The sequence below is a fragment of the Elephas maximus genome, chromosome 11 (genome assembly GCF_024166365.1).
Source record: "Elephas maximus indicus isolate mEleMax1 chromosome 11, mEleMax1 primary haplotype, whole genome shotgun sequence".
NCBI classification, from domain to species: Eukaryota; Metazoa; Chordata; class Mammalia; order Proboscidea; family Elephantidae; genus Elephas; species Elephas maximus.
In genome coordinates, this window is record NC_064829.1 from 112340219 (window position 1) to 112358053 (window position 17835).

At 59.6% G+C, this 17835-nt stretch overlaps 1 protein-coding gene across 6 annotated transcripts in view; it reads right to left on the minus strand.

Moving 5' to 3' along the window:
- Positions 1–1763: 1763 nt before the first annotated feature.
- PAK4 (p21 (RAC1) activated kinase 4) overlaps positions 1764–17835 on the minus strand; it is a 51197-nt gene continuing 35125 nt past the window's right edge. For 2 of the 6 annotated variants that reach the window (XM_049900760.1, XM_049900761.1), the window contains exons 2-10: positions 13243–13316; positions 11811–12046; positions 8513–8941; positions 7897–8322; positions 6626–6759; positions 6368–6494; positions 4286–4411; positions 3284–3418; positions 1764–2672 (exon numbers count right to left, since the gene is read on the minus strand). In XM_049900760.1, coding sequence (XP_049756717.1) covers positions 2517–2672; positions 3284–3418; positions 4286–4411; positions 6368–6494; positions 6626–6759; positions 7897–8322; positions 8513–8941; positions 11811–12014 — 1737 coding nt within the window. In that variant the 5' untranslated portion in view covers positions 12015–12046; positions 13243–13316 and the 3' untranslated portion in view covers positions 1764–2516. Of the gene's footprint in view, positions 2673–3283; positions 3419–4285; positions 4412–6367; positions 6495–6625; positions 6760–7896; positions 8323–8512; positions 8942–11810; positions 12065–13242; positions 13317–17835 lie in introns of all 6 variants that reach the window. The other 4 variants (XM_049900762.1, XM_049900764.1, XM_049900766.1 and 1 more) reach the window with 3 other exon arrangements.

The window sequence follows — 17835 nt, forward strand, 5'->3', positions numbered from 1 at the left end:
GCTGAAAAACTACCTTTTACTGACTCCCTTTGCCAGCTGGCATCCAAGAAGGTTTTAGAGGTAGGAGGCACTATTACAGGCTGGGAAGCTGGAAGGAGCCATTCTACATTTGGCAGCAGCAACAAGAGTAGAGTTCTGGGGTCTTGTTAGTGGCTGTCGAATAGGCTCCAGCTCACGGCGATCTTACATACAACAGAACAAAATGCTGTGCAGTCCTGTGCCATCTTCTTGATCATTGGTATATCTGAGTCCACTGTCTGGACTATTGTGTCCATCCATCTCATTGAGGGTTTCCCTTATTTTTGCTGACACACTACCAAATAAAAAAAAATAAAAAATATGATGTACTTTTTTAGTGATTGGTCTTTCCCGGCGATGTGTCCAAAGCATGTTAAGTCTGGGGTCTAGGTAATACAGCTCACCCGCTTTGTTCCTCCAGCCCCGTGGGCGGTGGCAGCCTCCTGCCTTTAGAGATCTCTAGGCAACTGTGGCTCCTTCAGCCTTTCCACTAGTCTTATAATCAACCCCTCTATTAAATCCCCCTGCCTGACACCTAGAGGGGAGTGTTTCCCTGACTGGTCACTGACCGACGCATGAGGGCAACAGCAGGGGCGGGCAGCACTGGGGGTAGGGCCTGGGGCCTCGGAGTTCACCCCGGACCACCCAAAACCATTCTTTTACGGACTTCAGCATTTTTTTTTAATAATCAAGTTACCTCTTTTGCATCGTTGTCGTCTTATGCCCTAAACCCACGTGTTACGGAGTGGAACTACTCCATAGAGTTTTCTTGGCCGTAATCTTTACAGAAGCAGATCGCCAGGTCTGTCTCTTCCGAGGTGCCACTGGGTACGTTTGAACTGCCAACCTTCCCATTACCAGCCAAGCACAAACCTCAAAACCATTCTTCCAGACTGCACAGTGGTTGTGATTGACGCAGTGACAGACCTGCCCCCACAACTTATGGGAAGCTGGACAAGTGCCTTCCCATCACCTCCCCTGTGGAACGGGCACCCGCGGAGGTGCTCTGAGTGCCCAGCGAGCCTCCATAGCCCTAAGGCTACAGGTGAGGTGGGTCTCTGACACCGTTCTTCACTGTCCGCATCTGGTTCTGGAATCACAGTTATACCAGCCTCATAGAAAGAGTGCCTCAGGTTGCAGGAAAAGGCTCAGCTGATGGGGCCTCTCTGAAGCTGCAGCTCCAGGTCAAACAGCCTTAATCAACCCCCCCAAAAGCCCATCTGCCCTGACCAGTCTGCGAAATGACCAACTCATGACTGTCAACTCACCAAGGACCAGTTCCTATCCACTGAGCTCGCTCAAGACAAACAACCTTTACGTTGCCAGCAAACGGTAGATCCCACTCCCATCTGGAGGGGGGGTGGGGCCGTTACAGGCTGCTTTGATCTGGAACTCCCACCGCGCACAAGCTGCACAGCCCTTGCCCTCAGTCTGACTGGGATCCAGGGTTAGCCAGGCCTTGCTTACCCAGCTCACCAGCCATCGCGTGGAACCTGACGCATGCCTACCCCAGGTGTGTCAGAGCAGAGCTATGCTCCGCAGGGCTCTCAATGGCTGATGTTTCAGAAGGAGACTGTCAGGCCTTTCTTCCGAGGCGCCTCTGGGTGGAGCTGAACAACCAACCTTTCGGTTAGCAGCCAACTGCGTTAACCATTTGCACTATCCAGGGACTCCCAAAGTCCCAAGCCAAGACAGCCTGGGCAGGGTCTCTACACACCCCACACACAGCACACATACACACCCAAAACAAGAAAATGTTTTAATTGTAAAACTAACTTGAGGGAGGGAAAGGGCGGGGCTGCGCCGAGGAGCCAGGAACCTGATTCTTCAGACAGTGGTTCTGTCCCCGGTGCCACCCCGCAGGACAAGGGCCGTCTGTCCCCAGGTGGGGGCAGGGGCCAGAGTGTTATAAAATGGCAATATAAATAGATTTCTAGAAAAGAGGAGGCCGTCTGGGTGCAGTAGTCATTTTCTGCAGCGGCAAGGGATAGGTGGGGAGCTCTGATCCCCGGCCCCCTGTCCATGCCTAGGGGGTGTGTGCAGGGCTAAGGGAAAAGGCCACTCTTCAGACATTCATGATTGACCCCCACATGGCTCAGGGGGGCTATACGTCAGGCGAGGTCTGAGGCGCCCACTTGCAGGACCGTCCACACCGCGTGCACACACACCTGTCGTAGTGTTCTCTCCACCTTCAGCAAGCCCGCTGCAGGTTTCCAGTGATGGGAGGGTGCCTGTCCTTCCAGGAGACAGGGGACACAGGCAAGAGCCTGTCCTGGATGGAAGGGGTGTCCTGGGAGCCTCACTGCTCCCACGAGTCTCTGGGTTTTCTTTAAAAGTCTAAACCGAAGTTCAGTAGTAGGGTCCGACACCCTGCAAGGGGGGTGGCGCCACACGAAGTGTCTCCCAGGGTGGGAGGAGTGGGGGCCAGGCCCCTACTGGCTTCCGGTGGGGCAGGATGGCCCGAGGGGCTCTTTGGTTCAGGGCCAGCGTCCTGGGCTTCATCTGGTGCGGTTTTGGCGCATGAGGGGCACGATGCTGGCGGGCGGTCCCGCCTTGGCCAGGAACGGATGCTTCAGCAGCTCAGCTGCTGTGGCCCGCTGGGCAGGGTCACGCACCAGCAGGCGGTCCAGAAAGCCCTTCAGGGATGGCGACACCTGTGGGGAGGTAGGGGAGGGGTCAGGGGAACGGGTCCTGCCCTGGGTCTACGTGCCAGCTCTACCACTTACTCAGGTGGGGCCTCAGTTTCCTCCTCCACCAAATGGGCTAACAGCACCTACTGCCCAGGGAGCAGGCAGAGGTCAGGGATGTCTACAGCTTAAGTGGGGGGATAAAAACAAGCCTGGGAGGCCCCACCCGGGGGTTCATTCCCTGCCCATTCTGGTCACTTGGCAAGGAGCTGGCAGTAGCTGGGCACTGGAGCACCCCTTTTTCACCAGGTGATTCTTCCAGCAGAAAGGTCCCCTGTCCCTTGGGCCCAGCTATGCTGTGTGCATTCAGCCAGGCCAGCCCAAGCACAAGGCCTGTGAGGGGCAAGGGCTCGGAGGCCCCATGTGCTCTGCTCTCAGCCGCTTAGTCTCCTGCGTAAGCCTGTTTACGTGGACACACATGGCCTGGGGGTGGGGGACAGCACCCAGTAAGCGTGCCCCCTCAGGGACTGGCAAGGCCCCGCTGCCGATGTCTAGCGCCCTGCCTGGAGAGCAGGCCGGGGTGCCAGCTCCTGCCTGCTGTGCAGTCTGCCCCACCCGCCTGCCTGCAGGGGGCTGACCTTGTGCAGGTTCTTCAGCCGGGGTGGCAGGTTGTCCCGAATCATCTTCATGGCTTTGAGGGGCGGCTCGTTGAAATAGGGGGGCTCCCCGTCCACCATCTCGATCACCATCACTCCCAGAGACCAGATGTCCACCTGGGGGGAGGGGGCGGGAAGACTGAGCCATGAAAGGATGGCTGGTCCTTGGTGGGCAGGGGGAAGCCCCGGGGAAGGGTGGTCCCGGTTCTGCCTTTGAATCCTCATGCGGGGCCCACAACACCCTCTCTCAGAAACACAGGAGAAAACCCAGTGTGGCTTCTCACACCACCCCTGACCCAGTGTGACCCCTATTCCAGCCCATGGGTCCCCCATTATGTGCTCCCCAGGGATGCCTTTTTCATGGACAGGCAATTGGTCAAGTCCTGTTGGCCGACTAGCTGGAGGAGTTCCCAGGGCCACAGGCCACAGTTCAAAGGCTCAGGGCCAGGCATAACAGCAGTGAGTGAAGCAGGTAAGTGGAGAGCAACAGGGATGGGTGGGGACTGCAGCCCAAAATGAGTGCCAGGCCCCTTCGACAGGGAAGCAGCCCCTCAGTGCTGCCGACTGTTGCCACGTGGGAATTTAGGTTCCATGTGGCCGTATCACCCGGTTTTCTGCCAGAGGATGGAAATTTGAATTTTTATGTGAGAGCTCTCTTTAAAATGCTTCCAAGAGCATCTTCAGGTCACGCCAGCCGGGAGCCTACCAGTCTGTGCCCGACTGTCTGGCAGGGCCCATAGCCACTTCAGCTCAGTATTCTGTTCCCACTGCCAAGCTCTGGGCCTGGCTCAGCACTAGTACTCAATCAAGAATAAACAAATAAGTTAATGAATGCCTTCCTGTCTTCTGGTCTAGGCTTTTCCACTTCCTCTTCCATGAAACCATCCCCAGTAACCAGTCCTCAGACACAGCCCCACCTCACCAGCTGCTTTTGGACTGTGACAGCATAAGCCCATGCTGCCTGTGGGTGGGGTCTGGGCTCACCTCTGGCCCATAGGGAAGGCGGGAGATGAGCTCCGGGGCCATCCAGTAGGGTGTGCCCACCAGCGACTTCCTCCGTGGCACCTCCTTGCTCACCTGGGCGCAGAACCCAAAGTCTGACAGCTTCACCTGGGGCATGGTGGAGGCAGCAAGGTCAGAGGGGCTGGCGTGGGGGTGGGCAAGATGAGCCAGAGGTGTCCACCTACAGGACTTCTTGGCCATGGACATCCTGGGTCTCCACAGTGCAGCCCAGAGGTGAAGAGCTGGGCTCTGGAGCCCGACTATGGGTAGCTCTGGGCCCCGAGGCCTGTCACCTCCCCGGTATGTGAGAACCGACACAGGAGACACATTGGGTACTGGATAAGCCAGAGCCAGCCCTCACCCAGCACCTGCCCCTGCAGCCCTTCTGAGCACTTCACACCTGCCAGCTCCCAGAGCCCCACAGCAGCTGCATGAGGTGGGCACTGCTAGCATCCCTATTTTTCAAAGGGGTCAGCAGTGGCCCAGAGAGGTGGAGCGCCTTGCTCAAGGTCACACAGCTGGTGAGAGGCAGAGCTGGGTGTGACCCCAGGTAGGTTCCAGAGTCCACCACCATAACCACCGTGTTAAAGCATGGTCATGATGATAACCATCACTGTCCCACCATTGTCCCAAGGATGGGCCCTGGGCTCAACCACGGACATGCAATTTCCTTTCTGAAGCCCCCCACAAGGCTGGGAGGCAGGGGCTGTGAGGTCACAGCCACTTTATAAGTATGAGGAAGCTAAACTCAGGCAGGTCAGTGGGGGGCCAAGGAGGAACAAGAGGAGGAGGGGGTGCTCGGCCTAGCTACGAGCCCAGGTCTTGCATTCCGGGGACAGGGACCAGGACAGGCTCCAGCCCAGACACTGACACCAGGAACCCCAATGGGCCTCATGTGGACTTGATCTGAGGGGGAGGCCCTGGCATCTGGGAGCCACGGGCCACACTAAGGGTCTTGGGGGAAGTGGCCCAAATCCTGCAAATAGCAAAGGCTGGGACATAGTCTAGTTCCCAAGCCTATGCCCTGGGCTATTCCGTGTATTCCCTGGAGGAAGCAATTCAGGTCACAGATCTAAGGGGGACACAGCTCTACACTGGGGGTCCGAGGGGACACAGCCCTACACTGGGGGTCCGAGGGGACACAGCTCTACACTGGGGGTCTGAGGGGACACAGCTCTACACTGGGGGTCTGAGGGGACATGGCCCTGTCCTGGGGGTCTGAGGGGACATGGCCCTGCCCTGGGGGGTCTGGGAGGACATGGCCCTGCCCCGGGGGGGGGGAGCCTGAGGGGACATGGCCCTGCTCTGGGGGGTCTGAGGGGACAGGATCCTGCCCCTGCAACAACCAGGTCTCCCAGTTCAAATCTCTGCACCTTTTTTGGATGCAAAGGCCTGGCTTAGAGGCTTGAGCTCTGTGAACTGCCTCATCCCAGAAAAAACAGACACAATGTGTGCACACTTTCAGGAGGCCCACAGGTGTCCCCCCACACATCTGCAGGCATCCTTAGATTTTTACAGCTCCCAGAACGAAGTCTCAAAGAGACAGCCCTCAGTATCTCTGTCTCTATGACCGGTGGGTGTGTCTTTCCGGGGGAGGGAGAGGTCACCAACTTCTGAGAGAACCTGATGAAAGTCAAGGGCCCTCGCCCACAAAAACCATCTCCACCTTTGGAATAGAAAGGCACATCTGGGCACTGTGAGGTTCACCCATGGGCCCAGATTTGGAACCTCTGTCCAAAAGACGGGAGATGGGCCTGTGTTCCCAGCCCCCGGCCCAGGGTGCATGACTAGGAGTTGGTTCTCAGTGGAAGACGGAGTCTCTGGGAGAGGTGTGGCTGTCTGCCCGATTCTGTCCTCCCCTCTGGGCGCAGGGATGGACTACACCTCCCAGCACCCTGTGCTGAGGAAGCTCCTGCCAGCCTGGATCCCTGACTCTCGCCCGTTACGCCAGGAACAAATAAATTTCCTGTTCCTCAGGCCACTACCTTTGGGGATCAGAACGCACAGAAGGAACTTTGGAGAGGCATGGGGCAGGCCGAGCACCCCCGCCACCCCGCTCCTCACCCGGCCGTCGTGGGTCAGCAGGATGGAGTCACTCTTGATGTCCCGGTGGATAACACCCTGGGCGTGGAGCACAGACAGGGCCTGCAGCACAGCCAGGCACACGGCGGCAATCTGTTCCTCGTTCATCCTGCGCCGGGGTGCCAGTGATCACCAGGGGCAGACAGCCCACCCCGCGGTCTGAAGGGACATGCCCCCCCACACCAGGGAGTCCAGGGAAGTTTTCCCTGCACACCCGCAGGGCCCAGTGCCCTCCAGTACCTGGTGTGGGTGACAATGTCGGTGAGGGCACCTCCCTCCAGGAACTCCATCACCACCCAGAGCTCATCTCCCACCAGGTAGCTGTTGTACATCTCCACCACGTTCTCGTGCTGGTAGTCCCGCATGATCACCACCTGGGGGGGTGGCCGCGTCAGTGCCACCCAGGCCTGCCCTCGCACCCAGCCACCCTGCCTGCCTTCCCAGCCACATGGCAGGCCCAGTCCCACCAGGCTGCCCTCTCCCACTGCCAGATCCACCCAGACCTCAAAGCTAGGTGGAATTCTGGGATGGGCCACACACATTTTCTGAATCTCACCTCTGAGCAGCCCTGTGACTGGACTGGGGCAGGAAGAGGGTGGTGGGAAGCATGAGGCTGAGATAAGGACAGGCAGGTAACAGCCAAGGTTAAGATAAGGGGGTGGGGGAAGCACGATGAAAAATTCTGGGTGAGGGGAAGACGGTGCTCACAGGAACCTCATTAAAGAGCAGCAGCTCATAGTGCAGCGGGAGCATTACCAACGCTGGGGGGCGACAACTGGGGGTGAGGAAGTGCCGAGGGCCAGGGAAACCAGAGCGAGGGAGCCCCAGGCCTGCTGTCCTCCTGGAACCCGAGGCGCAGAGTCCCTACGTGTTCCTACAACAGGTTCCCCTCCAGGGAAGGGGCCCAGGAGTAGCCTTGTCACGAGCTCCCTGCAGAGGCCATCAGGCGCTGGGCTGGTGGCCAGATGATAAAGGGCCTCAAATACCAGGCAGAGGGGCTGGGACTGCATCCTGAGGGCCCTGGGGGTGGGCAAGGGTGTGTGATGTGGGGGAGGGACATGGTCAGAAGATAGCTTTGGCTGCTGTGTGGGAAATGTTGAGGGGCCATCCAGGAGGGGAGGCTGGGGCACGGAGGGAGGGGCTGCATGGTGCAGGGTGGACAGGCTGCGGTGGGGGGCGGGAGGAAAAGGGAGCTTTTCCCGAGATGGGGACCCAGAGGAGGAGCCGTTTGGGAGAGACACTTTGGAGGTCCGTTTGGGACTCGATGGGTGTAGGGGGCTGGAGGTCATGGGATGCTGGGCCTGGGGCCTGGCAAGAGGTCAAGAGTAGGGTCAGCAGTCAGCCTGGGGAGGGTGTCAGGGGGGTAAGAGGAGGTAGGGAACCAGCTGTGAAGGGTCTTCTCCCACCCCCACCAAGGGCGGGCCTCAAAACCACATGGCGGCAGGACACAGGGACGGGAGGTGGGGAAGAGGACAGGGACGGAGACGCAGGCTGCAGGTGGGGCTGCCCACCTCGTTGAACAGCAGTTCACGCCTCTGCTGCTTGCGCAGGTCCATCTTCTTGACGGCCACCAGCTTGCCGGAGCTGCGCACGGTGGCAATGCAGACGATGCCCGTGGAGCCCTCGCCGATCTTGATGAAGTTGTCCAGGTAGGAGCGAGGGTCACCTGGGTCTACCACCAGCTGCAGGGCGGCCCGGAACTGCTCATGGGATACCCGCTGGGGTTCCCGCTGGGGTGAGCGGGGGCCAGGGGGCCCGGGGGCGGCAGGGGCAGCAGGGGTGCGGGCCAGAGGGGCCAGCTGGGGCTCAGAGGCATGGGGGCCCAGCACTCCCGGGCTGGGGGCGCTGCGGACTTGGGTGGGGAGCCGGGAGGAGGACTGGGGGGCAGACAGACCCCCTGTGGATGGCCCGTTGGGGGCCCTGCTGTGAGGCTCCCCCTGGAAGAGAAGAGAGGTGAGAGAGAGGCAGCTGTCAGTGGAGGGCCGGGCCAGCTCCACTCCCTGAGGAGGGGCCTGGCTGTGGGACAGACACACGGCTGGTTAGGATGAGAGATGGATGGTGGGTGGGACATGGGTTGGAACTGGTACTGGGGAACAGAGTGGGGTCCTGGGTGGAGGGGTCAGTTACCTGGGCACCACGGGATGGGTGGTCTGTGTCCCGCGGGTATGTGTTAAAGGGCCGGCCAGCTGCCAGTTTCGCCCCGCTGACATCAGGCCCAGAGAGGGGGCGTTTGTCCCAGGAGGACTCCTGGGGCACCCTTGGGCCCTCCCTGGAAGGCTTGGGCCTCTTCTCCGGCCCCACCCGCCGCCTGTCACTGCTGCCACCACCCGCCTCGCTGCGAGTGGTGGCCTGGCCTCGGCTGCCTGCTTTGTCCGGGCCCCCTCTGGCCATGGCAGCCTGCTCCTGGGGCAGCCCGTTCTCCTGGCGGGCGCGGGCAGGGGGTGGCGGGCTGTCTCTCCGCAGGGAGTTGGAGCGTGTCACCGACATGTTCTCAAACTCGTCGAGCAGCAGCGTGAGGGCCCCATCCTTGGCACCTTTGCTGCCCCGCACGATGGTCTGGGGTCCAGGGCAGTAGCGGGTGGGGGAGGGTGGAGGTGGGGTGCACAGGACGTGGATCCACACACAGTGACAAGACAACACAACACACACAGAGACAAGACAGAGACGAAATGAAGAAATGCCATGGGGTGACAATGGGGCTGGGCAGGTGGGGGCAGGACCGGGGAGGCCTCTGCACCCCTTCCCCCACCGAGAAACCAGTCACGGCAGGGGGAGCTGATGGTGATCCCCATGGCCAGGCTTGGCCCCCAGGGCTGGGTGTCCCCTGAGAAGCATCTACTCTGTCTTTCTATTCCCCTCTAGGCTGTGGGCAGGTCCCTCCCCACCCTGCGGGTTGGAGCAGAGAGGACAGCGGCTAGCCCAGCCCATAATCAGCTCTGGAGAGATGCAAATTACAGGATACAGGGCAGGGCCTGGCACTTCCTCCCCTGCAGGCCTGCCGGGCTCATTAACCCCAAAGCCAGGCTCTCTTCTCCCCTGGAGGTTGAGGGAGGGGGCACAGGGAGAGTCCAAAAGGCCCAGACCCAAAGGAGAGGGCAGAGAGGGCCCCCGAGTGAGTGGGGGCAATTGCAAATGCCCCTGGGGACCAGGCAGAGGGCAAAGTGTAGCCAGAGCTCAGCCTCCATGCTGCCTCCCCCTTCCAGGCCATGGCCACCTCCCCCGAGTAGAGTCATGGTCTCCAGGGCGCTCCCCCAGCCCCACTGCCCCTTAACCCTCCTACAGCTCCCTCAGCTCTGGCCACGTGGGCCTCCTCCCTGCTCCTCTAATACCCCAGGGCCTTTGCACTGGCTGTTCCCTCTGCCTTTCGGGACCACTGCTTCCTGTATCCCCGTGGCTCCCTCTCCCCATTGCTCAGACCCTGGTTTGCCGAGCACCTGTAGTCTCACAAGCCAGCCCTAACCTCCCGGCCAGCTGCCCTCTTTCTTTTTCTCCAGGGCATCTGTGCGTCTGTGTCGCTCCCCCCATGGCAATGTTCACGAGGCCTGTTTTTCCTCTCTGTTTCTGGTCTTGCTATGCATCTCAGTACTGAGAACAGCATCTGGTATCCACAAGGTGCTCAATAAATACTTGCTAAATAAGTGAGTGAGAGAGAGGGGGGCCAGGCACAGGCTGTGGTGGACAAGGAATAGGGGACCTGCTGAAAGGGAGCCTTGCCCACCTGCTGCCAACTGTTGGTGCACAGGGGCTGGGGAGGGGGCTGCCTGGAATGTGCAGAACATACGCTTCCCACCAAAGCCCCCTCCAGCTACACAGGCCCCCTACGGCCTGTATCTGCCTCTCCCAGGCCTTGGGGCCGGGTCGCAAGTCTGGCCTCGTAGGGGACCCCGGTGAAGGGTCTCAAGCAAGGCAGACCCACAATCAGACTTTGGTATGAGAATACAGAGTGGTGAGGGCCTGCGGGTCGTGGGGAGACTCCAGGCCAAGGGCAGCAAATACAAGTACCCATGGGGGTCCCAGGACAATGCTAGCCCGTGTGGCACCTTTGTGTGGATTAAGACAAGGTAGCCCTATCTTGGGGTGGACACAGCCCCAGGCAGCTGAGCAGGGGCTGGGTTTTAGGAGGGGCCTGACCATACTGGGCCCACAGGCCAGGATAGAGCTGTGGTGGGCAGGGTGGGACCTGCAGGCAGAGAAGAGTGGGTCCCTCCCACCCCGGAGGCAGCTGCCTCTCATCCACAGCCCATTTGTCAAAAGAAGCCAGAAACTGATTCAGATGACAGGTGTCTTGCCTTTTAAGCTGTGGCCAAGAACTCAAACTACTCCCAAATGCCCTGCAGACAGAGACCCTGGTGGGAGAGCTTCTGAGCGTGTGTCCCCTCCCCGCCAAGCCTGGCTGGCAGGGAGAGAGCTGAGTCAGCCATGGGCCCACCCTGGGCGTGGGGCCTGTTGGTGGTCACACCCACCTCCACCCACTCAGGGCAAACTTGGCCACAGTCCCCCCAGTCCTTTCTGGTTCCGACAGCCCTTGGGGTAAAGTCCATGCTCCCAGGCTGGCTCTCTGAGGTCTGGCATGCACTCACTGGCACCGTGCCTGCCTCGCCTCAGGCCACGCCGGGGTACCGGGGCCACAACCCTCACATTTTCACATGAAGGCAGGACGGGGGCAAAGAGCAGGGATGGGCCTTGGAGACAGTCCTTGGTTCAAATCCCATCTCTGCCATTTTGCTCAAGGATGGCAGGAAGAAATGCAACCCCCCAAAAAACCCCAAAACCCAGGGCTTTACGTGAGCCGTTTCCTCCACTGAAGCCCCTGCTCCCTGCTGCCTGCCACAACTGTCACTCCTCAACAGCCCTCCGGGCTCCGCTCAGGTGTCCCCTCCTCCAAGAAGCTCTCCTGGATCCCTGGATTGGGTCAGGTGCATCCTCTGGGCCCCCCATCCCAGCCTGGACCACTTGGGGCTGTCGATGTCTGGGGATGGGCCTGCCCCCCTGCTGGACTGAAAGCTCTGTCGGGGCTAGAAATGTGCCAGCCCTCTGTCCCACCCAAGGACAGGTCTGGGGGTGGCTCTGGGGAGGGGTACAGAGTGTGAGGTGTGAGGAGGAGGGTGCAGGGAAGGGCGGGTCTTACAGGTGGGTGCTGGGAGTGTCAGTGAGCCAGGGAGGGGCTTCAGAGTGTGGCTCTCAGGATTGGGGATTAGTGCTGAGCATTGAGGTGAAGGGCTAGTGGGTGGAGGGATGGGTTAAGGTCTGTGTTGGGGTCGAGAGCTGGGGACCAGGGTGTGTCACTGTTGTGAGGTCAGTGCTGGTTTGGGGGAGACCAGCAAGGAGGAAGGGTGGGTTGTAGGGTCAAGTGTAGAGGGTGGGGGGGTCACCCTGTTGGGGGTCAGTGCTGGGGTCAGGGGAAGCAAGGGGAGGCGCAGAGTACCTTGGGGGCCCCAGGCTGGATGGAGGTGATGCAGGCAGGGTCAATGAGCGGCTTGGGCCGGCGCGCCGACTCCTCGATCAGGCTCTGCCACTGGCGGGGCAGCCCTGTGAACTTCTGCTCGTGCTGGTCAAAGCCCGTGTGCACGCGGTGCTCAAAGTTAGAGGGCGCCGAGATCTCCACCCGCTTCTTCTTCTTACCAAACATGGCGCTGGACGCTTGGGCTCCTCCCAGGGGGCCTGTGTGAGGGAACCACCCTGCGGGGGTCAGTGGCAGAACCCGCCATTTCTCCCCTCTTCTGTCCCGCCCTAGTCCTGTCTGTCCTCACCCCTTTCTGGACCACTGCAGCTGCCTCTCACTGCCTCCCAGCTCCTGACTCTGGGTCCCCGGGTGAACCTCACTCCAGTCACGTCCTTCCCTTGCTTGGAACCCTCCGTGGCACCAAATCTCACTCAGGAAAAACCAGAGTCCTCCCATCACCTCTCTGCCCTCATCTCCCCTGTGCTCCCCAGCCCCAGCCCCAGCCACACTGGGCCTTTGCACTGGCTGTTCCCTCAGCCTGGAACACTCTTCCCCCAGATCCCCACGTGGCTTCCTCCTCCCTCCCCTCCTTCAGCTTCTTTCCTAATCACCCCAAGTAAGAGCCCCATGCCCCACCATCCCTTATTACATCACCCTTCATAGCATGTTTTTTTTTTTTTTAAAAAGCTGCCGTGGAGTCAATTCCGACTCATGGCGACCCCATGTGGTCAGAGTGGATCTGTGCCTGAATCACTGGCCACACCACCCCCTTTGCTGAGCCCTGACTGCGACCGGAAGGCCACACACCTTCGGTGGCTCATTCAACAAAGGGTTTGTGAGCTGCTGCCATGTGCGCAACCCTGAGGCCCCCTCACTGCAACACTCCCACTTCACGGATGAGCACACTGAGGCCACACACACAGTGACAGAAAAAGCAGCCAGTTTTCAGGACGGTGCTCCTCAGTCGAGGACTCGGGACAGTGCCAGGCACAGGGTAAATGCTCAACAAAAGTCAGTTTATAAAGTAAAGGGGCCAAAGGGGAGATGTGCCAAAGGGGCTATCACACAGCGGAGAGGGGGCAGAAAAATGATGGAAGGGGAGCCAGATGGCCAGAGCACGAATCCCTCTCTGCCATTTGCTGTGTGCGACCTCGGCCAAGTGACTTCACCGCCCCGTGCCTCAGTTTCCCCATCTGTAAAATGGGGGTCAACCTTATTCACACCTCATAGGGCTGCTGTAAGGGTTAGCACGAGCACAGGGCTGGGCACAAGGGAGTGCCATGTTAGCATCTGCTACTGTGACTATTGTGGTTTCCTTCAGTGGTGTCTGTGGGACAGGGCCACAGGTCCTGCTCCCCTGTTGGGGGCCCCGCCCCAGGCGCCCCACACGTGGGCCTGGGGGTCACTCACAGACCTGGTTTGATGCTGGATCTGCTAAAAGTGCCCTCAGGCAGGCGACAACTCCTCTCTGGGCTTTGGGTTACTCATCTGTAAAAGGGGAAGAAAATAGCCATTCGTTCATTCACTGATTCATTTAGTAATAACCCACCAGTGGGTCTCCTCTGTGCCCAGGCCTGTGCTGGGTGGTGCTACGGACACAGTGGTGACCGAGATGGCCTTTGTCCTCATGGGGCTCTCAGGCCAGTACACGAGACAGACTGTCTCCAGAGGAAGACAGCCCAGAGTGGCAAGGCTGGACGGGGAAGCACAGGGATGGTGGGAGCCCAGAAGGGGCACCAGGTCCAGCCTGGTGGGATGGCAGCTGGGGGGTAAAGGGAGGCTTTCCAGAAGAGGGGCTGTGTGAGCAAGGACTCAAAAGATGCAGGGAAACGCACCAGGTAGGGCTTTGTCTTGTTCATGGCGACTTCCCCGCACCTGGAACAGTGCCCAGTGGAGTCAGCACCGAGCCCAGGAGCGGACCCAGTCAGACATGCTCCCACGTGTGTCTGGGATACGGCCCTGCCCTCTTCGCCCTCCGTAGCCTGTGGCCTCTCCAGCCCCCAGTTGTGCTCCCCAGCACCCTGCCCTGTGGGAGCACTCTCTGAGGAGAGATAGAAGACCATGGATGGGTGCACCCAGCGGAACAGGTTTGGCAGTGGGAGCGTAGTGGGAGGCAGGCAGGGACACAGCAGCCAACCTGTCTAGACTGGTCTGGGCCTCCTGGCCAGCAGGTGACCAGAGCCAAGCTGGCCAGGGCACCCTCAGCAGGCCCAGTTCGCTTGCCTGCTCTGGGACCCAGGCTGCTCAGACCTGGGATGGAACAGGCCCCTATCAGGATGGGGCCCCTTTGTCTCAGCCCTGCCCTGTCTCTTGCCTGGGATTGAGCCAGGAGCCCCCCATGTCTCACCTCAATTCCAGTCTCCTGAACAGTGCCCACTGCTCCCAGACCTCTGCCCCAGTTCACCTACCTGGCTCTGCTACCCGGTTGGCTCTCTACAGGCTTCTCTGCCCTCAGCTCGCGGTCTTTCTAGTTCTACGCTTGTCCCTACACCCCTGACCACCCCCACCTCCCCTGCTCTGTCACCCACATATGTGCCCCATGTCCTCTCGCCTCCCCACCGTCTTCCCACATGTCTCCCCAGTCTGACCCCCCAGCCCACTGGTGACCTGGGGGACATCAATCAGCTCCCATGGCCCTCTGTAGGAACTGGGTTATCCATGTGACCCCCCATTAAACCCAGAGATGGGAGCGGCTCAGGACCAAGATGGGGTGGGTGGTGGTAGCCCGGGATTCTTTAAGCCAAACATGGTAGTAATGGGGGTTGGGGGCTGTCATACAGCAGCCTGTCCTACAACCCTCCTACAGATCAGAGCCCCCCATAAGTTCCCAAGCCCCTTCTGTACACTGCAGCCAGCACCGCCCCCTCAGCTGTGTGTGACCCCGCAGGGGAAGAGGGCGGACTCCGGATATTTACCCAGGGCACGGCTTCCCTCTGGGCCCAGCATGGAGGGCAAGACAAACAGAGGAACTGACCATGTTTATAATGCTCAGGCAGGAGCCCCACCCTGAGCCCTCCCCCAGGCAGTTCCAAGCCCTGCTGGTCCCCCACCAGGTCCCCAAGTTTCTGACCTTATGGGGGACGCCAGGCCTTGGGGGGAGAGGGAGGAGCAGCTGCATAAATGCCAGGCCTGCACCAGGAGCAGGGATGTGGGAGAGGAGACGCTGGGGCTACCAGGCGAGCTCGGAACTTGAGGCAGCCGGCCAGTGCTCAAAGTGCACCTCTGCTGCTGTGTCTGTGAAACGGGATACTCCAGCCCACTGTGGGGAGCTGACTGTGCGACCCTGGGCCAGCAACTCAGCCTCTCTGTGCCTCAGTGCCCTCCTCTCTGAAAAGGAGATGACAGCACCTGCTTGACAGAGTTGTTTTTTAAGGAGTCCAACAGGAAGCCTGGTGGCCTGGCCCAGAGAGAGCCTGTGCGGCCAGAAGCACCGGCAAGGGCAGGACTGGAGGTGCATACAGTGAGCACTCAATACGTGTCACTCACCGAACACTTACTGAGCACCTACTGTGTCCTGGCCTTGCTCTAAGGACTCCCCAAGGATTTGCTCATTATATCTGCATCCCTAACCCAAGGAGTAGGGACCGTTACGAGCCCATGTTACAGACAAGGAAAGCAAGGACACCCACTTGTCCAGGCCACACAGTGAGGTTGTGGAAGGGAGGGCATCAGAATCCAGCCTGTCTGACCCGGAGTCCGTCCCCTGCCTCGGTTCATGGAGCCGCAGGGGGGCAGGACATCACCAAACAACCACGACAACAGTACCGCTCTGCCGAGAGATGGGCCAGGCCCTGCCAAGCGCTGTTTGTGTCCAATCCCAATACATCCCCACAACTACTCTCATCACCCCCAATTCACAGATGGGGAAGCTGAGGCCCAGTGAGGTGACACCCTTGTCCAGGGCACCCACTGGCGAGGGAGCCTGCCTGTACTGCCCTCGAGGGCTGCAGTGACGCTGTGGCTTTTGCTGTCATCACTGTCATTGTTGTTATCATCTCCAAGACCAGTCCGGGCCTCCATCCCTTCCTCCCCGCTCCTGGGGCGAGGGGTCCCCACTATCTGAGCTGTCCCGCGCCCCCAGAGGCAGTGAGGGGCAGCCTTATCTGCCTTTCCCACAGGCCTTGGCGTAACAGTCCACAGCAGAAAAGATGTTTGAAAACCAGTCCCCACTATCAAATGAGCTGAGGCTCAGCTCCAGTACTTTCCCCGTGGACCACCACCACCATGGGGGACCGACCCCACGTTCCCGCCCAGGTGCCGACTCTGAGCTCAACGGCTCCCTGCAACTTTGGCAGCGGTTCTGATCCCCATTGTGCAGATGTGGAAACTGAGGGTCCCAAAGGTGAAAGCTCTCACTGAGGTCACCGAGCAGAGGTGGGCGTGGAAAACAGGCCACCCACTCCAGGGCTGACACTCTTCAACCCCTTGCTGGCCCCCAAAGCTCCTCCCCGCGGCCCAGGAGCCCTGCATGATCAGCCTGTCCCCTCTGCCCCCTTGCTCGCTGTTCCCCAGCCATGTGGCCTCCTGCTGCCCTGGGCATGTTCTCACCACCGGATCTTTGCTCCAGCTGAGGCCTGCCCGGCTCACTCTTCTCCCAGAGCTGCCATAGCCCCCTCCCTTCCCACCCTCCCTGGTTCTACCCTCAAATGCCACCTTCTCAGAGGGGCCCGTGCCCCGTCACCCTCTATGTCCCTTTCCCTGCTTTATATTTTCTTTATTGCACTTTCTTGTCGTTAGTTGCCATTCCGTTGATTCCAACTCATGGCGACTCCATGTGTGCCAGAGTAGAACTGCACTTCATAGGGTTCTCAAGGCTGTGGCCGGAAGCAGATTGCCAGGCCTGTCCTTGAGGCGCCTCTGGGTGGGTTCAAACCACCAGCCTCTCGGCTGGTAGTTGAATGTAACCGTTTGTGCCATCCAGGGACTCCTCATGGCACTCCTACGCGATGTATTATACATGTCTGTTTCCTTTTCGGTGCCTGCCTCCCCCACTAGAATGTCAACTCCAGGAGGGCAGGGAGGCCTGCAACACTGCGTGCCCACAGGGGGTGCTCAGGGACCTTCCCTCTGCCCAGGCAGCACCTGTGAAACTTTTCCTGAGCAACGTCCGGAACCCAGAGGCAGAGGCTAAAGCAGTGACCCCAGAAGGACAGGTTGGAGGCGGAGGACAGTATGTGTGCAGCCCGTGGCCACCAGCAGGCAGAGACTGTCCTGAAGTCCAGCGTTTGGTCCTAAAAATGCAGCCCCCTCTAAAGTGTTATGGAGCCCTGGTGGAGCAGTGGGTAAGAGCTTGGCTGCTAACCAAAAGGCCGGAATTTCGAATCCACCAGCCGCTCCTTGGAAACCCTGTGAGGCAGCTCTGCTCTGTCTTATAGGGTCGCTGTGAGTCGGAGTCGACTCGACAGCAACGGGCTTTTTTTAATGTTTATTTCAGTTTTTCAAAATAATCTTTAACATCTGCGATGGACAGTTTCCGACCTGTCCCAGACAAAAGCTTTAAATTTTCCAGTCATCTCTGTATTCACGCGTCCCGCCCTCTGGCCTTTCATCACCTCCACCATCCATTCCGTCCCCACCACCAGGAGACCAGCAGAGGTGGAAAAGCAAGACGTGCTCTGTGCACGTGACAAAACCTGCTGGGACATGGACGTGAGCCCTGAATAAACTTCTGCCCCGCAGTGGACGGGTGGTCTGGCTAGGACCCAGGGGCCTAGTGGAAGAGCAGGGGACACAGCCAGGGCTGGTGGCCACTCTTTCATGCTCATCAAAATGAAACTCTAAGCCAGGATGGGGAGGAGGAAGTGGTCACGTCCCCAGCCTGCATTCCAGGCCTCCACCGCACCCTGGCTCACCCCTCTGGCATGATCTTTATCAACTAGCACTGGAAGCTCCCTTCTAGCCTCAGTTTAGCCCCTGCCTTCCCACAGCTGGCTCTGGCTCCCCTCTGAACACTCCATACCACTCCCGCCTCAGGGCCTTTGCTCAGCTCTTGCAGCCCATCTGCACT